The sequence below is a fragment of the Emydura macquarii genome, unplaced genomic scaffold, assembly GCF_026122565.2.
Source record: "Emydura macquarii macquarii isolate MOO-44397 ecotype Brisbane River unplaced genomic scaffold, CSIRO-AGI_Emac_v2 contig_1146, whole genome shotgun sequence".
Taxonomy (NCBI): Eukaryota; Metazoa; Chordata; order Testudines; family Chelidae; genus Emydura; species Emydura macquarii.
The window spans coordinates 19,274,699-19,293,135 of NW_027131283.1; the positions used below are offsets into that span (position 1 = coordinate 19,274,699).

Consider the following 18,437-nt stretch of genomic DNA (forward strand, 5'->3'; position numbering starts at 1 on the left):
TGCCGTTGGCCACTGTCAGAGACAGGATACTGGACTAGATGACCCATTGGTCTGTCATAGTATGGCTGTTCGTATGTTCAACTACAAACAAAAGTCTCCACATACAGACCTTTGGGAGGGGCTTCAGATCACACCCAGCTGCTGTCTCTGCCCCCATACCAATTTCCCCTGGTATGTCAGGATTAATTGGCTGCTGCATTAATCCTGAAGTTATATGGTTGTTAAAATGGACACTTAAGATAGGATTTTCAAAAGGTCAGGGGATCTAGGGCCCCAAATTGCATTGAGTCTCAGTGAGATTTAGGCACCTAGGCCAGGATCCTCAAAAGTATTTAGGTGCCCAGATCCCATTGAAATCAGTGGGAGTTAGGGACCTAAATACCTTTGAGGATCTTGGTCCTAACGCCTTCAGTCTCCTTTGAAAGTCTCAGCCTTATTAATTAAAAATAACTGAAGCTCAGGTTCTTAAAACAAATAAACTTTAGGGATCCTGTGTGTACATATAGCGGAAGCCATGAATAAAGACTAGTTTCAACCAATGTTCCCTGTAAACTGTGTGGCCAGGCCGCAATCTTGTATATACGGCACAGGACAGAAAGCATGCCACTCAAGCCTCTTCTGTGCAGCCCAGCAGAAACGGCTACCTGTCAGAATTAGCTACCGGTAGTGTTTTCAACACAGAGGTCCTGTCCTCCAGAACTGTGGCTGACAGGGCCAACCCACCCATTCCCCCACACAACCCCTGTGTACATACCCCCTCACTATATTAAAAAAAAAAAAGAGATTGCCCAAGGACAAAAATGTCATGCTCAGTGGAGTTTGTAGCCCACTCACTGCAACAAATTTTTAGAGGGAACATTGATCTCAATTCTAGCAGGAAGGTAAGTTCAGTTTTTATGGCAGAGGTTATGGTTTTAACCACTGCCTTGCATTGCATTGTCCAAGGAGGAGCACAAGTCCCCTCCCTCATGCTGCCTCATTTTTGCCCCTCTTCCCTTATTATTGTGGCTCTGCTTCCCATTCCCTCCTCCCTTGTTGACCCCTTTCCCACATTTCTAAACCCCTTCTCTTCTCCCATTTTGCTCAAAGAGAAGATGGTTAGGATAAGTGAGGGCAGCAGCTTCAAGTCCTGCTTTCTTCCTGTTGTTACTGAGCATGTTCTAGTCCCTCAGAGCTGATACTATGCCTGAGATCACACAGCTGCACCATCTGTGACTAAAAGGCAGCATTGGAATGGCAGAGGTATGAGCGAAGGTGACAGAGCCACGTCAGCCTCATGGGGAAAGAGGCTGGGTGACTCACTCTGCCTGACTGCATAAGTAGCCTGAGTCACCATTCCCATCTCTGCCTTTCCTGATAAAAGCTCATCCCAACTCCGCAAGCCCCAGATACCTGTGTAAGATGGTCCTACCTGAGATGTGTGTGTTCTTGGGGCAGCACTTTCTTCTCCTTGTGCTACTGACTGCCGTTGCTCTCAGTCCACCACATGTAGCAGCAGTAATCCAAGAGGATGCCTCCAAAAATGATGTTTATCCCCCTCTGTGGCACCATGCTCCCGGAAACATAGAGGATTTCCCAGTACACGACAACAAAAGCATCATCAGTGCCTGGAATTATCAGGAGAGACTGGGAGTGTACAAGATCTTGCTCAACTATTCAGCTAAATATTTCACTGCATTTGGATCAAATAATACTGGCAATATCCTATGGGGCTTGCCTCTGCAGCATGGCTGGCAATATGATACAGGTACAACTCTCTCCTTAACAGGGCTGTAATAGCTAAATATTTAATTAATAAATGCAGGTTTGTCATTTGCATGGGCTCTTACTTACGGCCAGAGCAGTTCCATACATTCTGAATTTTGCTTACTCAGAAGAGAGTTAAGTTGCTAAATTGGAAGGGAACATTTGAAATGAATGCAATGTCCTTGCTTTGTTGATCAATAGATATGGGAACTTGAAGTTGCCTTGCGGATATGAGAAGATATTGCCACATACAACATTAATCAGAAGCCAGGTATTGTTTTTAAAAATCCTAAGAGACCAAGGATAGAGGTAGAAAATTAATAGATTAGTATCTTTATTCACTGCTTAAAAACATTTCCTGATAATCTAATTTTGTGCTGGATATCGCAACTCTGATCTTAAAATATTAACTGATGTTCTTTGTTGTTGTTTTAATTTGGTAGCTTCCAAATTAGATCTTCAGGGTGGCTTCAGCTTAATTCCATGAGTGGATTGAAATTTTTCAATTTTTTATGAATTTGTTTTGCAAAAATATTTTTAAAACTTTTCACTTTTTTCTTTCCTCTTTTTGACCAGCATAAAGAGTGGGTGAGATTTTTTTGACATTTCAAAAACGACAAAAAAAATAATCCATGAGAAATTTCATGAAATGTTTGTGTACTTTTCAGCAAGTTAGTTCCTAAGGGCCCAGTCCACAAAAGTCAAGTACCATTGCTATTGTCAGGATTTGTTATTCTTGTTGGCAGTCCCAGTAGACTAAGGGTATTTTCTTCACTGCAAAGAGAAGGTGTGTTTGTAGTACAGGTGGCATACCTATGCTAGCCAGATTACAGCGAGCCTGCCAGGGAACCTGGGTACATACCTGGATTGCTAGCCCACACCACCACCCATGCTGTCTTGTCTACACTACTGTTGTTACTGGCGCTAGCTAGATTAAAGTTAGCATAGATATGCCTACCCATGCTAAAATCACATCCTTATTTTGCAGTGTATACACACCCTAAAAATCTCTTAGGTCAGGTTTGAGGCATATTAGCAAGAGCTTTAAGAGGAATCTTGCCCTACAACTTACTGTTGTGTAAGTACAGTGAATAAAGGGAAGGCTTCCACTTAAAGCTGTTGATAATTCCCCTTATTTCACAGTTTAACAATGGAATTTACCAGGAGACTATATTTTCTAGGACATTGCCTAGCTAAAAAATCTTTGATAAATTTTCAAGTATTTTCAAATTTTAAAACCACCCTGTTTTGAAATCCTCACCCCTCTTCATTGCAGTTTTGGGAGAAAAATCCTAACAAACAGTGAAGTGCTTTTATATCTTTCTAGTGTCAGTGGGGAAGTTTGGAAAAAGTTGTATTTTATCTAAACATGATAGTGTTAGTTATCGTAACAAATTCTGCCTAGTTGTGCCTCTCTGCTCCTAGATTTTCATGGGTGGCCTCGCCCTGAAAGTGTCCTCTGATCAGTACCCCACTGATGAACACATGGGAAAGAGTGGGAGCCAGAGACCCATTATAGGAAGATCCGTGCAGTCAGCCAGACTGGGGAAACATTCAGGGGCAGTGCTGGAGCTGAACTTCACACACTGGGCAGTAGTATGTACACAGTTGGTATCAGTGCACAACACTCTTATCAGAGAAGAAACCAGCAAACTGCTAAGTTATTCAGAGATTCTTCAGAAGTATACTTTGAGTTAAATTTTAATTACCAACACATCTCCCACATACCTACTCTATAAATCTTCCATTGTTTTTGTCTTAATTTAGAATATAAATTCCTCAAGGCAGGGATACTATCTTTAATCATATTATTTTGTAATGTGCTAGGAATACCTTCAGCACTATCATGGAGGCTTCGGTAGTAACTAGTGAATTTATGAATCTTTGAAACTGTGTAGCTAAATTTAGTCGAGCTACAATCTCCAGGGCTGTCAATACATTGTCTTTCTAAAGCACTTAATTCACTTTAAAAAGTTGAACTATCAGTTTTGATTTAGATTTGATCCATTTCGTTGACCAGTTTCAAATTAGGCTCCTAGTTGTTTCATTTTGGTTGCACAATGTATGGAAATATAATAGTACAAGGATCCCCAAACTTTTTCACAGTATGGATCACATCTTGACAGAGGGTTTGTCTTGTAGACACCTCACCATTCATGATTGCATGTCTTCCCAGAGACAACTACAGCAATTTTTATATAGAAAATAGTACTTGAAAAGTATTTAATGTATTTTAGGTTTCATTTAATTAGATTTGGCTGGCAGAAACAAAGATGAAAGACCATGTCCAGCTCATTCTCCACAGACCAATGCTCTGCTCATCAGCATTTGGGAATCTCTGTAATAGCAGGCATTGTAGGACCTGATTCACCAAAACACGTGCATAAGTGGTTTGCTTAACAAGCATGGGACATGCTTTAATATGTTTATAAGTGAAATACTGAATTACAATGAGGTTATTCACATAATTAATGTTAAGTACATGCTTTAAATGCTTTGTTGAATAGGAAGATTATTCACATTACATCCTTAAAGTTAAACATGTGCTTAAATGCTTTCAAATAATCACCATGACACTGTAAACATGTTTAACTTTAAGCACATGTTTAAGAGCTTTTCTGAACAGGAATGGGATTACTCAGATGCTTAATGTCGAGTACATGCTTTCGTGCTTTGCTGAGTTCAGGCCATGGTTAGGGAGTCTCAATTCACTGGCATTCTGTACTTAGGGGTACAAACCTCCATAGATCAGTTGGGTGAGATATTTATGCTCCGTTGGTCATTAAGTGTGTCTGGTACATAAGCAATTTTGCTTCTGTTGCCAAATAAGTATTAACTGTGCATTTATAAATATCAGATTTTTATGTTTTCCAACTTTCAGACAAGCCTACAATTGCAGTTCTCCAAATAAATTTACAGCCAATAATAAATACAATTGCAAAAACCAATTTACTAATGCGTCTTCTATGCACTGCAGGAGGCATTGACTTTGAAATTAAACTACTATATGAACAATAACTATTTTTTGTCACTGAGCCAAATCCTGCATGCTTTACTTATACAGAAAGTTCCATAGTCTTCAATGGTACTGGTCCTGTGAATAAGGTAAGCAGCATCTGACATTTTATTTTGATTCAGGCAGACTAGCCGATCCTTCCAATGTTACCACCTGCAGCCGTAGTGCTGGACAGCATCTGTGTATCTCTGCCCGAAGCTGGTGGGCCTGTAAGTACATGTTATTAGTTTGCTCTTATTTGAAAAATGATTAACGGCCTAGAAGGTAATTCAGAGTCTTTCATCCATTTGAACTCCTATACTTCAAAGTAATTTCAGTATCACATGACTGTATAGTGAAAGTTCATAGAACGATACAGAAACACAAGTAAATTAAGATTTCTTAACCCTCAAACTTGTGGAGATTTAAATTCTCAACATTAAAATGGAGCTGTATTCTGAAAAGTGAATAAAAATAATAGTGTGGGGTTCCATATTTGAGAGCTCTCAAATGCCCTGTGATCGGATTTGCTCATTTTAATGGCCAGTACCACAAGTAGTCGATGTGAAAGTCAAGCTGTGTTCTTTCTGGTTCATGCATCAGCACCAATAATAAAAACCCTGTGGAAGAATTCTATCCTCAGGTGCACCTTCAGAACTCAATTGTTGTCAGTAGGATTGTACTGGGGCCAATTGGACAGGAGAACCAGGAGTAGCTAAATCCCAGGGGAAGCAAGTTTGTGCTCTTCATTATCATCATCATCCCCACTGAAAACTTTAGAGCACATGAATCCTCTTCTGAGATAAAAGAGTAAAACCACCAGGCTCACCCACCAGGTCTGCAGGAGGAACAATACTGCCTGGACTCAGGATATTATTGGCCAGACTTTCATGTGGGAGAGAAAACACAACTTCTCCAACAGCGATTTTCAAACTTTCTGAGCGGAGCCTCCTCCCCTTTGAGTTACAGTTTTTGGTTGCATCCCCCCCCAATATCTGCCCCTCCCCCCTCAGGATTTCAGGGTGGGGGAAGGTGTGTGCGATAGGTCTCTGGGAGCAGAGCCAGTGCTGGGCGCGGAGGCTGCCAGGAGCAGAAATCAGCACAGCTGTGGCAGATGCTGACACTGACCCACAGGCTGGGTGGCTCGCTGAGATGTCAGGGGGTGAAGGTGGAGCTCTCTCCCTGAGCGTGGGGCTGGCCTGAGCCACCTGGCATCACAGTTTGTCCCCCTGAATGTTCCTCCATGCCCTCCTAGGGCGGCACACCCCACAGTTTGAAAACCTCTGTCCTGCATGGATCCAGGCTTGTTAACAGGCTTTGTGGAAATACTGGCAGTTGATTTACTGTCCTTTGCTTTATGCTTACAAGTTCCAGGAGCATATGTGATGGTTCTGTTTTCCAAGAAAGAAACAACCACAACTGTGCCGAAGCTTTGCAGAACAACAAAGGATTCATTCTTTACTAGCTGAGGAGTTGACTCCATGTATCTTAATTTGCTATTCCACTCTACCTTATAATTCATAGACATATGGAAATAAGCTCCAAAAACAATGAAACAGTATTGCCAGTTTTTTTCAGACCTGATTTTACATAGCGGTATTTCTAGTCCTTCTACTGAACCCTAACTCCTCAAAGAAAGGGAAAAAAAAGTTTCCTTTTTAAAAAATCAGTAACATCTTACTGGCCTGTTTCTCATTGAGGGTACCCACATGCCAATTTAGAAACTTCAGGTATTTTCAAGTGAATCATAAAAAATACACTTTCCTCTGTGTCCATATCCAAAAATGACTGAACTAGTTCAAAGATTAAGAAATTTCTATTATACATCCTGGCTAAAAATTTTCAAAAGCATCTGAGCGACTTAGATGCTAAGTTTCCCTGACAGTCAATGGGACTTAGGCCTGGTACTTTTGATGTGAAACTTAGGTCTCCTATGTCATTAAAGCCTTGCAATGCCTAAATACCTTAAAAAATCTGGGCCATAGGTACTTTTGTAATTTTACTTTATACCTTTTTTCAAATAGGAAACTGACATGAATATTTGAGCTTAAAGACACTTAAATGGGATAAATGTTTGTTAAAAACCCTGTTCTTTTAGATAGGGCAGACCTTTTCCTATGGAAAACTTAAATCTTCAAGTTTTTATGTTCTTTCTTTTAATGTTCAACTGAGAGTCCACTATCTATCCATTTATCTCCTTTAAAAAACAAAACAAAAAAACTTCCCCCTTCCTCACTCCCTAATCTCTCCTGCTCATATTTTCCTGTCATGTGACCCTGCTCCTGCACTACAGTACCTGCTGGCAGGCTGCCCGGATCTATTTCATCCTAGAAAACTCCCATGCCATATAAGTATTTTCTTGTGGAGACTTCTGCAATTAAGTGTCTGGCAACAAATCAGAACCTAAAAATAAAAAGTGGAGTAGTATAAGTATGATCTTTAATATAACCATATATCCTTCACTGCTCCAATCAGTAGAATGTTTCGGGCTGGCCTTTCATTCAGTTCTCCATGTACAACATAGTCACCAATCCTTGATCATCTGCAACAGTGAGGGATCAGCTGAAATCAGAGACCATGGTATCAGAGGCAATGAGAGATAGGAGCTCTGCCTCAGGGGCACAGAGGCTATGTGAGAAGCTCACTGTATAAGGTTTAAATTTGAGAAGTTGTGCCAGTTTCCATACGGAAAATATCCTACTGCGTGCACCTGTTGCATAACTCACAGTCTTTTGAACCCCAAATGTGGGACAGATAATCCACATGAGAGACACAAATCGGGAATTTGAAAGAATGTGAGATTAAGTTGTGCAGTGTAAATGATATTGTCTAATCTCAAATCTTGATTTCAACATTTTTCATGTAAATTATGTACAACAGTGATAGTGAGCTAAGCAGATATCACCTGACCCTTTGGACACTTTCTTTGATCATTTGAGACATTTGTTTAGAGCCTCTGATGGGCTGTATATCCTCAAAATGTGTGATAGTCCCAGCTAGAGTAGTGTTGGGGCAGTGTTGCTACCTGGACAGAAGCAAGAGAGGGAGTGTCTTGAAGATCTTTTGAAACTAGCAAGATGCAGGTCAAACACAACAGCTCAATCAATTTACTTATAGGTTGCATCGGTACCTGCCCCCAACCTTTTCTCCTTCATAGATTGCTGGGCTCCAATCTCAATTCACTTCTGAAGCACCAAGCAAACATTGATGCTATGTATATAAAAAATATATATATTAGGCCTCTAAGTATTCAGAGGTAAATATGAGTCTAAAATAAGAGCTGTAACTTGTAATTAGAGGTATGTACTGCATACCTTCCTTCCATTCAGGTTTTTATATCATGCCCATCATGATGGTAAATCAGTCCCACCTTCTGAAGAAGAAAGCATTGTCAAACAATGAGTCACTCCTCACGCTAGTGACACTAACAGGAGACATGATGTCATACCTTTGGTATCCTTCTGACTGAGTGTAAAGCTTGAGGTCATGAGTAGAGTTCACTATGTACTGTATTTTAACTAGCATCATTCTCATATCATGGAAATGTGTTCTCATAGAAAAAGACTAAATAATCTTCAGCCACTTTTCCCACCAAAGTGGTTGCATGCAATATAAATACTCCACAAACTTCCAGATCTGGGATCATCAAACATATTCAAATAGTCTGAAATAAAATTACTGTTACCACCATCTACTTTCGACTGCTGGTTAGTTATTTCTTAAAGCCTACCAGAAAGTGAGCCTTCAAGGACAACCAATATACTTATAAATAAAAGCACATTTAGGGCTTGTTCCTGAATTTCTTGTGCACCTAAAATTCAATGAGTTCTGGGGGCAAAGGAATACCAGGAGACTCTGAGACTGGGAGTGAGGAGAGGAAAGAGAAAACTTCTTCCAGGAGCTAGATGGAGAGCAGAGGCTTAAAAATTAGGAAACACCCACTATCTGTATATTGTTACAAAACAAAGAACCCCATTCAAAGCCTAACAGACAGCACTCTGATAAAGATGTCAGCGCCTCACTAGGATAGTGCCCATGGAGCTAACTGGTGAATCCCCTTCATGTTTCAGACTGACTTATGGTTCATGAGTTTAGTCTCTTCTTAGTGTCTAGTAAACTTTTAAGCCCTGTACATGGTAACATTTAAGGGCCTAATTTTTCAAGTTGCTAACCCCGTCCTGCAAAGTACTGAAAACAATTGTTAAGTCTCATTAACTTGTTAACAATTGGACCATCATGCATAAAACAATGACTGGCGATTTTAAACATTAGCACAGAGGCAGAATCTCACTGTTTTCTCTAGGTAGGCATGTTTCATTTACTTCCATCTCTTTTTATTTTCATATGCTATTATAGGTGTGAATTACTATCTGGCTATTATACCATTTCTGGGTGCTGTGGAAGCTGGTTTCTTTGGACAGCTGCAACATGAGATAGAAATATTACCACCGGAAGAGCTAAGAGCGGATTTCTGCTACAGCACTGCTGACTGCCGTTCCCGCATTCCAAAAGTCATGGATGGATGGAAGGCTTATTTTGAGGTAGAAAATGTATTGTTTAGTTCATAGTTTGTGACAGATACCAGAACATTAGTTTTTAAAATTATTATTAATACTTTTAAGAATCAAAGGGCCTGATTCACCTCTCGTTAATACCAGTGTCAGTAGGAAAAATCCAAGTGAAGTCAATGGAGTTACTGTGATGTAAAACTAGTTAGAGAATTTTTAAGATTTGTAGATTTATTTATTCATTTCAAAATAATTTTATATTTTGGAATCTGACTCAAGAGATTGTTATGCTAATGATTATACAAGTAATGTGGGAGCTGTGCTCTGGCTATGCAAGGAACAGAAATATGATGCGGAATATTCTCCTTGAGAAATGCCATTATCCTACTTTTATATGATCCCTTGCTTCTTTTAATGTCAAAAAAGCTGTTGAAAGTTTCACCCAGAAAGACATTCTTTTGCACACGTATGCACGTTCTCTCTCTCTTTTAGGGAAATAATGTGAAGTGAGAGGTGACAGTTCCCTCTCCATCCCAAGATTCAATAATGATTCCTTTAGTTAGACTTTTCTCTCAGATTTTTGTGAGCAGTCAGAGATGCAAGTACCATAATGTCCAGTCATCAGAGACTCAAAGTCTAAACCATAAACTCTCTTGATAAACTAGACAGATGAACCATAGAGCTGAAGGGTATGACTGAATCAATCACTACAGATATTTGTTTTCTTAAATGTACTCATCTGAAATAGTATATATAGATGATTATAATCAAAGAGCTAAAATTATAATCCTAACCTAAAAGGCAGGTGGCATGATCCATTTTAAACTAGCTTTTTTTCAGACCTTCTGAAAAATCTACATCAATGCAGCTGAAAGTGTGTAAGAATCTGCTCAAGTAAGACAGATCTTGTTTATAGTAAGAATTTTTATAAAAATTTCCCCACTATTGCTAATACCAATTCAGATCCACAAGTCTTGGCAACATTGGGAACCTATAGGAGGCGCTTTTAAAAACAAAAACAAAAAAAACCCAACATAGTCTAACAATATCTTGGGACCTCTCCACATTCCAAAAAATCAACTAAAGTCACTGCACAACTGTTATTCCAGGCACAGCTAATTACAGATGCCTGCAGATTTTGGATACCAGGTGAGGAATAAAAACATGCCTGCACTAATTAGGTACACTTATTTTTAATTACAGCTTATGCTTTAAACAGAAGAGGGAAACCCTAAGGCTTTGCGAAGTGGCTGCAGGGGAAGACCAAGCAATTTAAATGGGTTCATGACAGAGTCTTATGGCAAAGCTTGCATTTCAAGCTTTTATATGCAGCATAACATATTTACACTAGGGAACAGCAATCATTGGCAAATTTACAACACATAACTTTGCTAGCACTGTTGCTGCTTTTGGCACAAAACACAATTAAATAACAAATTACAAAACACGCTATATAACCTATTTACTACTTAATTGGTCCTGACCAGACCCGCCGTGTCACTATTTCAAACACATTGCAACAAATTTTGCAGTACACTACAACAACTTAATTTAGAAATCAGTGCCCACTTACTGTGGCAGGAAGAGATAACCTTTGTGTACAGACCTTTTTTGTTTATTGCTGACTTGTTTGTATCTTTTCTTCCCCTTGGAAACTGTATCCTCATCTGATTAATCCATTATAAATACAGCAAACTAGAGAAGAAGAATTCAGTCTAAAACTTCATCCCTGCTCTAGCAACAGTTTCCCATATTTTAAAAAGCTGAGTGGGACTGTGATGAAATGTATCCATTTAAACAGGAATTTTAAATAACAGAACTGCTTTCAGGTTGCAAATCCAGCTATTCCAGAGTCATAAATAGCATTACTGTAGGAGCAAATTACAATATGTGTCATCCAGTTATGAGCCTGATGCACAAGTTACTGGGTGACATTCTATTTCCTGTATTATGCAGAAGAGCATAGCAGATTAAGAATATATTATGTATTTTTAAAACTATTCTCTGCTGCTAATATTTTTATGTTCTGCTTTTGCTTTAGTATCTATTATCCACTGAACAGAAATCTGAAAGGCCCTCAGCACCTTCCTTCTCAATAGAAAAAGAGAAAGCATTGCATTACTTGTGGAAAGCGCATGTAGCATCCAATACTTATGCAGTTCCAAAGTTCAGAAACAGGTAAGATAAAGCTACAGAAGTAGGGTCAAAATGGGATAATTCCCCAGTTCAATTTCCATTAGTAGACAGCACATCTGCAAGAAGGTGTAGTATACTCTCTCTTGCTCATCATGGGCCTGACTAGTTAGTTACATTGTAGTGGTATGTGTTCAGCAGGATTTGCGGATTGCCTGTTTCACTGCTCCCTCCTCCCAAGGAGTAAGTGCAGCCTATACATCTCTGCAGCCTCCAAACACTTCTCCCTCTTCCCAGGGAGTGAAACCTTTCCCAGCAGCCCCTTCCATTGCCAGCCTCCTGGCTTTTGTAGAAGCTCTGCCTGTCTCTCACAGTTGAGCGTCTCTCTAACTAGCTACCACTAGCCAAAAGCTCTCCTGTTTGCAGTCTAATTAGCTGATTGGGCCTTCCTGCCCTAATGCAGCTCTTGCAGAGCTACTGTGGGGAGCACACTGCATCATAGGCCTGAACATTTGTAGAAAAGGTTAATTTTGGTTAAAACATGTTTGTTTTAGTCAAAAAGCTATTTTTTGGTGAAGAAATGAGTCTAGAATAAAATCTCGGCCAGCTCTAGTACAAAGCATCAGAGGAACACAGTTGTATAACGGAGGCATAATTAAAGCTGAGTTTTATTTTGCACGTAAAGTAAGGATTCAACCTTTTTCTTCTGGATGAAACATACAGCATTCCCTCCCCAGACTTGCCGTGCTTAGTCTTTGAGAACCTAATTGATTTTCTGAGAATGTATAAATCAATCCATTCCTTAGTTTCTGATGGATTAAAAACTGGGAGGTCCTTTAAGAAGTTTAGCATCTGGGTCCGTCTTTTCCTTATCCCAAATAATCTTAACGGAATCATACAGACACCTTACATTTAAAATTAAACTGAAATCCTGGTCATAGGCTTCAGTGAAATTTGGTTGTAGTTAAGAAATTAACTTAGCTTGTATTATTATATAGGTAACAGGCAGGCACAGGTAACTCTTAAATAGGGTCACTGAGACGTCACATAGCTCAGCCAATCATCACCCTTCCTCTACTGCTAATTTGCTTGCTACAGTTCTATTAGTCATAATGGCTCAGTGATATAAGACAGACTAGTCACACATATCAAGAATTCTCATGGGTAGACTACTGAGACCAGCCATCACCGCTCTGTAAAATTTCCATGACCGTATTCTAGCTTGGGCATCAGTGCTTGAGAGGCTCCATTTGGCACATCTGATAGCTTCCCTGCACACCAAGGTAGCACTGCCAAGGGAAGTGGGGCAGGAGCACTAGGGAGCCCTTAAGGCACAGTGATATTGGGACTCTGGGACTAAGCTCTCCTTGCTCCCCCCTTCACATATCACTGGTCTCACTAACACAGTCCCTTCAGGCAACAAGTCAGTTACAAATTAAGGTATTTTACACTGTACTAGATGTACTGCAATATACATGGTACGTTAATGAGCTCTGAGTAGGATTAATTTACCTGTTAATTTTGAGTTTTTATTTCTTTCAGCTTAAAATATCTCTCTGGCCCTGAGGCAAGTTTTGGGGAGGATTGGGCTAATGCTGTGGACTTCATTGCGGCTACACATTTTTCCTCGGATCTACGGAACATAAACCGTTTCCAGGCTTTCTTACCACAGCGAATGCTTTCTGAGGGTGATAAAGCTCCTTTCATTAGCGACTTCAGTCCACAGCAGAACAAAATCTTGCTTTCACTTTGTGCACTTCACAAAACAAATAAATTAACAGGTATGATCCATCCGTGTAGTATGTATGCATTGTACCTTATTCTTCATCGATACAGTTCCACACAACCACAAAGACAAGGTTACTGCACCAGGAAGACTACAATTATCAAAGGTTGCATGTAAATTGTAGTCTGTTTTAAAGTTAACATGAAAGCTGTAAAATAAGTTATACAGCACCATCTGATGATGATGTTTAGAACTACAAGCTCCTTCAGGTTCATTTACAGTTATACTGCTTAAATCTCTTTCTTTGTTTAGTTTTCTTCATTTAGGAAAAGATGTCTGCATCTCAAAGTGAAAATACAGTACAGTGATATTATAAAATAAGGCTATGCTGCAAGTCTGGAAGAAATCTTTAACCCGCACAGTATTCATGTGCAACAATACAAAACACATGCCAAAATTGTTACTGTGACAAGCTGATTTGCGAACTCAGTACTTGCTTGTGTCATTCTGAAGCTTCTTTGAGACCTGTAAGAAAGATTTATTGGGGTAAAGGCCTTCTCACAGGAAACTTTCACAAAGGCCACAGAACTTGCATTCAAAGAGCACTGAATAAATGTAAGAGATGGATTGCCTATAGAGATCTTTGTTTTAGATGTGCCAGTCTCTAGGGAACTTCAGATAAACAACTTTACATAAAACAATGGTCTCTCAATAAGACCTTGTGTAATACCGTTAGTGTGTGGTTGGTAGGAATTTGTTTTACCAATTAGCCATCTGTAGGATAGTTATTGTATAGTAACGGGTCTTATATTTAATTGTATAAATGAGGAGATCTGTGGTCAGTCTGATGTCCGCCTGGAAAGGACTTCTGTAGCTTGGGGCACCTACCAAAAATCTGCCCTGAAATACCTGAGGTTCAGCCCACTGAGTGCCTTGAGGACCCAGATTAGGACTTTAAATTGCATCTGAGTTGGGACTGGAGCTGCTGAAGTGACTAGAGCACTGAAGTTTTGTCTTCTCATCACTGAAACGCAGATGACAGGTCATGGGTCTTTACTTTCAATGCCAGGTTCAGTGAAATCAAGCCTGGAATTGACCACAGAATGGCTCACTATCATCAGCTCCACCTCTGACAGGAATGGGGTGAAAACTCCTTGCCAGCCAAAGATGATACAGGGGATTTCTAGCTTCTGATGCCATTTGGGTGTCCAGCACTTTGGACAGTCCAGAGGGACCCTGAGTCTCCCACATCACTTGATGAGAGGACAGACACATGCTACTGAGGGCAAGATAGTGCTTCTAGATAGTCATCCAAACGTTTGTGCTCTTGCCACTAACTGTCTTCGCCATCTCATCGGGATTAAGTTTCAGCCAGCTAATCTTCATCCAGGTGTTCATCTACTTCAGACATCAGGGAAGCCAGATGGTGAAGCTGCCCTGTTCAGTGTGGAAGAGATGTAGAGCTGGGTGTTATCAGCATTTTCAGACAGCTCATGATGACAGCATCCCCAAGAGAGCTAGTTAATGGTTGCATTGACTAACATGGACAATAAATCTGACCCTTTCGGCATTTTGCAGATGAGTGCTCTCAAGGCAGATCTCCACTCTCTGTGATATGTCTGACACAAGAGATCCGCAGGAGAGCTTACCCCCTGCTAAGTGTCTCAGGTGACTCAGAGGCACAGCTGTGTCAGTGCATGGATGGGTGTCTGTCCATTATCCATACCAAAAGGAGGGCATCAATCAGCATGTCTAGTATTTCCTAGTGCTATATTTGGGTGTGAAACCTGACTGTGAAGAGTCTATTGTAGGATAATGGTAAATGACAGCTGATGATGAAGCTCTTGGTCTTCTTCCCCAAAAATGGGCGATTAGACATCTCCCACTTCCTCCTTCGAAATTATCAATTGAAATTGACATTGTACCAGACTCTTCCCTAGTTTGTTCTCTGTACCAGTAACATGTATTCATCCGCTCTGAACTGTACTTTTGTCCTATATCTTCTTCTGTTGTCTTGTCACTTGTCAGACCTGGTGCTGCAGGTTGTTGAGCACTTCCTGTGAGGTGCTGAGTCTCCTCTGCTCTTGTTGACTTCAGTGGCACTTGACAGGCTTTGGCACCTCACAAGACTGGGCCTTGGACCTTAAGCTCTTCGGGGCAGGGAACATGTCTCACTCTATGTTTGTGAAGCACCACATAAATGTATCATGCTAGATACGTTTTTATTGCCAGACAGTGTAGAGATTTGAAAAAAATACAAAGAACTTTACACAAACAGGCAATAAAATCAGCCATAAGCCTCTTTTCCAACCTGGGGTAAAGATCTGCCTTCTAGGTTCCTAGTTCAGGCTGCTCCCTCCTGTCCTCTACTCTCCTCTGTCTAACTAGCAGGGAGATATATTTATAGAGCTCTCTCCTATCCCTGTTAGATCCTGATTGATTCCATCATTCAGGAGCTCCTATTTCATTTTATACTATATTTTATACTCTACCCATCACAGTGGTATCAAGAGCTGCCTTTTTACAGCCCTCCTTTCCACCTGTTCACAAATGGAGTAGCAGGAAGGAGTTAACAACCTGTATATTGGTGTTAGTGTATGGTTTCTGAACCCTGTCATATACACTGTCAGCTAGAATACCCTATAGTCTGTATGGAAGCATTAGTGTCTTCTTTTTCCCCTTTCGCTTGATCACTCTTTTAAGTCTCAGCTAGGCAGAGGTGCAAAACCTTGGTGGATTTAATGTGAAAAATTAAAAAGGGCATGATCATGATTGCTAGAACATTTTTTTTTTTAGACATGGAAGCTATGAGTAGTTTTCAAAACAAGAGCCTAACCTCTATATTTGATCATCCTTTCTTGCCACGTGGGTGATGAGAAAACTTACCCAGTTGTTTATCACTAAGACAGCACCCTAATTTGACAGACCAGTTTCTGTCTCTATACATAGTTATCACTGAATATTATGGACGCAGCCCACTTCTGTTTTGTACATATTACCTTCCACTATTCACTCTGTTGTAATAGGTTTTCAGCAGAGATGTCTTGCACCTGATGTTCTCCTTGCCCCATGAAAACTCAGCATGCTGTGTTGTAGTGGCATTGATTTTTACAGTACATTTACATTTCTTTGTTTCTTTCCAAGGAGGAACCTTGCTGTTGCTGTGGAGAATGGCTATGTCTACTGATGCAGGAAGGGCGGTGGGCCGAAGTCTCATTGAAAACTTGATTACAATTTGATCCAGTGAGAATATATAATGATTTATGCTGAGCTATTTTGACAGTACTTAGTTTCTTAAAAACAGTTCCAACATGAGCCTGATTAACTATTTAACCCACATTATATCTGGTGGTCTGGTCAAGTTAACTTGTTGAAGCAGGATTTCTTAAGTAGTCATATGTGTGCCTCTCTCTCCTATTGAATCAATATCATTATGCCTACATACCTCATTATGGAGGTATTTTATTAATTAATCCTTATTTAGCTCATTTTCATTAATTAAAATGCCTCGCTAAAATTATAAATGAGATCTCAGTTAATTTGCCTTATAAACAAATGTATAACTAGTGAAAAATTATATAAAGTCAAAATACAATCTGACTGTCTCTTTTTCTGCATTCAATGGTCTTGCTAAATACTTAATTTGTTTTGTCTCTGATGTTCTCAACACAATCAGCTAGAACTGCTCTTTGAATCTGTGATCCAAAGATGATGCACTGAATTGACATTTCTTTGCTACAGCAGATTCCAGATTTTAAAAGACACAGCAATTAGGTTGGAAACTTCCACCCTTTCCAGTTTAAATATGGCTCAATTTAAATATCTCTCATCATATTTACTGAAGCTTTTTCAATGCTCCTAATGTAATTGTGTACCTTGCCATAACTACTTTGATGAATGACTTATCAAGCTCACAATAATATAAAATGGATAACCCACTAACAAGCCAATATTCAACGTCTGATTGGAACGTCATCTCCTGACTCATGTACAAAGGTCAAAACCATTGCCAGAGACACAAGGGGTGAGGATCTTCACCCCAGCTCTGGCCCTTTTGCCCTGTAAAGAAGGTCTTGCAGGCTCAGCTACAGGTGAATGAGGATTTTCCACTTGCCCAGTTTGTCTAGCCAATTTTCTCCCAAATTTGTGTGACATCTGTACTGGAAATTAAGAAATAATTGTCAGGCCACTGAGCAGTTAAATGTTATTCCATCCTTTAATGTCCCAGGACAAAGATTTCAATTCTTCAGTGTCATTTTATGGATAAACTTTTAATGTCCTTTAATGAGTCCTGTCATTATCCAACCATTTGCAAAGGAAATACATTAACGAGGTCTAAGAAAATGTGGGTGTTTTTACCTTAATTACTTAGTTCATAGATCAGAGTAATTATCCTTCAATAGACTTCATGTATAATCTAAAAGTAATTACTGCAGCTTCCAGCTGTTAAAATATTAAGCTAATTGTGTTCAAGAAAAGTTTGAAAACAAGATTTTGACCTTTCCTGTGTTTAACTTAGCTACATCCCCATAGAGTCTTTGGGGAAAACAAGAGCTGACAACACAAATCAACAAAGAGCATAACAGTATGAAATTAGAATGTACTTGTAGAATACATTAATAATTTTTAAATGGCAATCAGTAATTTCAGCACTTTCAAAAACAAAGTTGAGGTGAATAATTCCTCTTTTTTAAAAAAAAAAAAAATGGTTGGGTACTCACAAATTTGAACTGACAACAGTTAGGCCCCGATCCTGCAATGAGTTCTGTGTAGACAGATCCCAGCACCCATATTAAGTCCCACTGGCTTACTTTGTGCAGGGTATCCTTACCGGGTCAAAATCTTTATTTCCTTTTTAGTCTATGGTTTCTCTGGTGAAATTCCCCCTGAAGGCAACAGAGGTTGGCCTGTGTCAGGGCTAGTCAGGCAGATTTCAGAATCTGGCTCATTGTTATGCTTTTTGGGTTTAGCTTTCTACAGTATTTTTCTGATTTTAGGTGTTCAAGTTTGTGACAAAATATGGCTCACTTTGAGTACAAAGTTTAGTTTAAAAATGTATTTCCCTTGAAGTATGTATTTAAAACTGGCCTATTCCTGATCCATGACCTCCAGGAAAGAAGTGACAGTGGTTATGGGAAATCTTTAACACTGTTTCTCAGCTTCCTCTGCAAGCAATTCTCAACAGTGCAAAAAGAGTAAATATCAGTTGCTTGGGTATATATTGGCTGATGAGCAGGAGACGGCTGGGGGATAGGAGGGAATGGAGCTTGCACATGCTGGCCTGTGGAATCAGACTCAGCAAACCTCACTTTCTGAATAAAGAAAGAAA

The 18,437-nt window shown here is 39.7% G+C and overlaps 1 protein-coding gene across 1 annotated transcript; it reads left to right on the top strand.

Annotated features, from left to right (window-relative positions):
* The first annotated feature begins 800 nt into the window (after positions 1–800).
* On the top strand, positions 801–16,674 carry CUNH6orf58 (chromosome unknown C6orf58 homolog). The gene is made up of 7 exons (XM_067546507.1): positions 801–881; positions 1,324–1,747; positions 4,885–4,971; positions 9,098–9,282; positions 11,291–11,427; positions 12,925–13,163; positions 16,253–16,674. The coding sequence occupies exons 1-7, from the start codon at positions 801–803 to the stop codon at positions 16,345–16,347; spliced, it is 1,248 nt and encodes a 415-aa protein (XP_067402608.1). The 3' UTR covers positions 16,348–16,674.
* Positions 16,675–18,437: the final 1,763 nt, after the last annotated feature.

Excerpts from the sequence above, each read along its gene's own strand:
- CUNH6orf58 (XM_067546507.1), top strand. The coding sequence starts at position 801 with ATGTCATGCTCAGTGGAGTTTGTAGCCCACTCACTGCAACAAATTTTT. Across the intron at positions 4,972-9,097 it reads TGCCCGAAGCTGGTGGGCCT|GTGTGAATTACTATCTGGCT; the intron begins GTAAGTACATGT and ends ATGCTATTATAG. Across the intron at positions 13,164-16,252 it reads CAAAACAAATAAATTAACAG|GAGGAACCTTGCTGTTGCTG; the intron begins GTATGATCCATC and ends TTTCTTTCCAAG.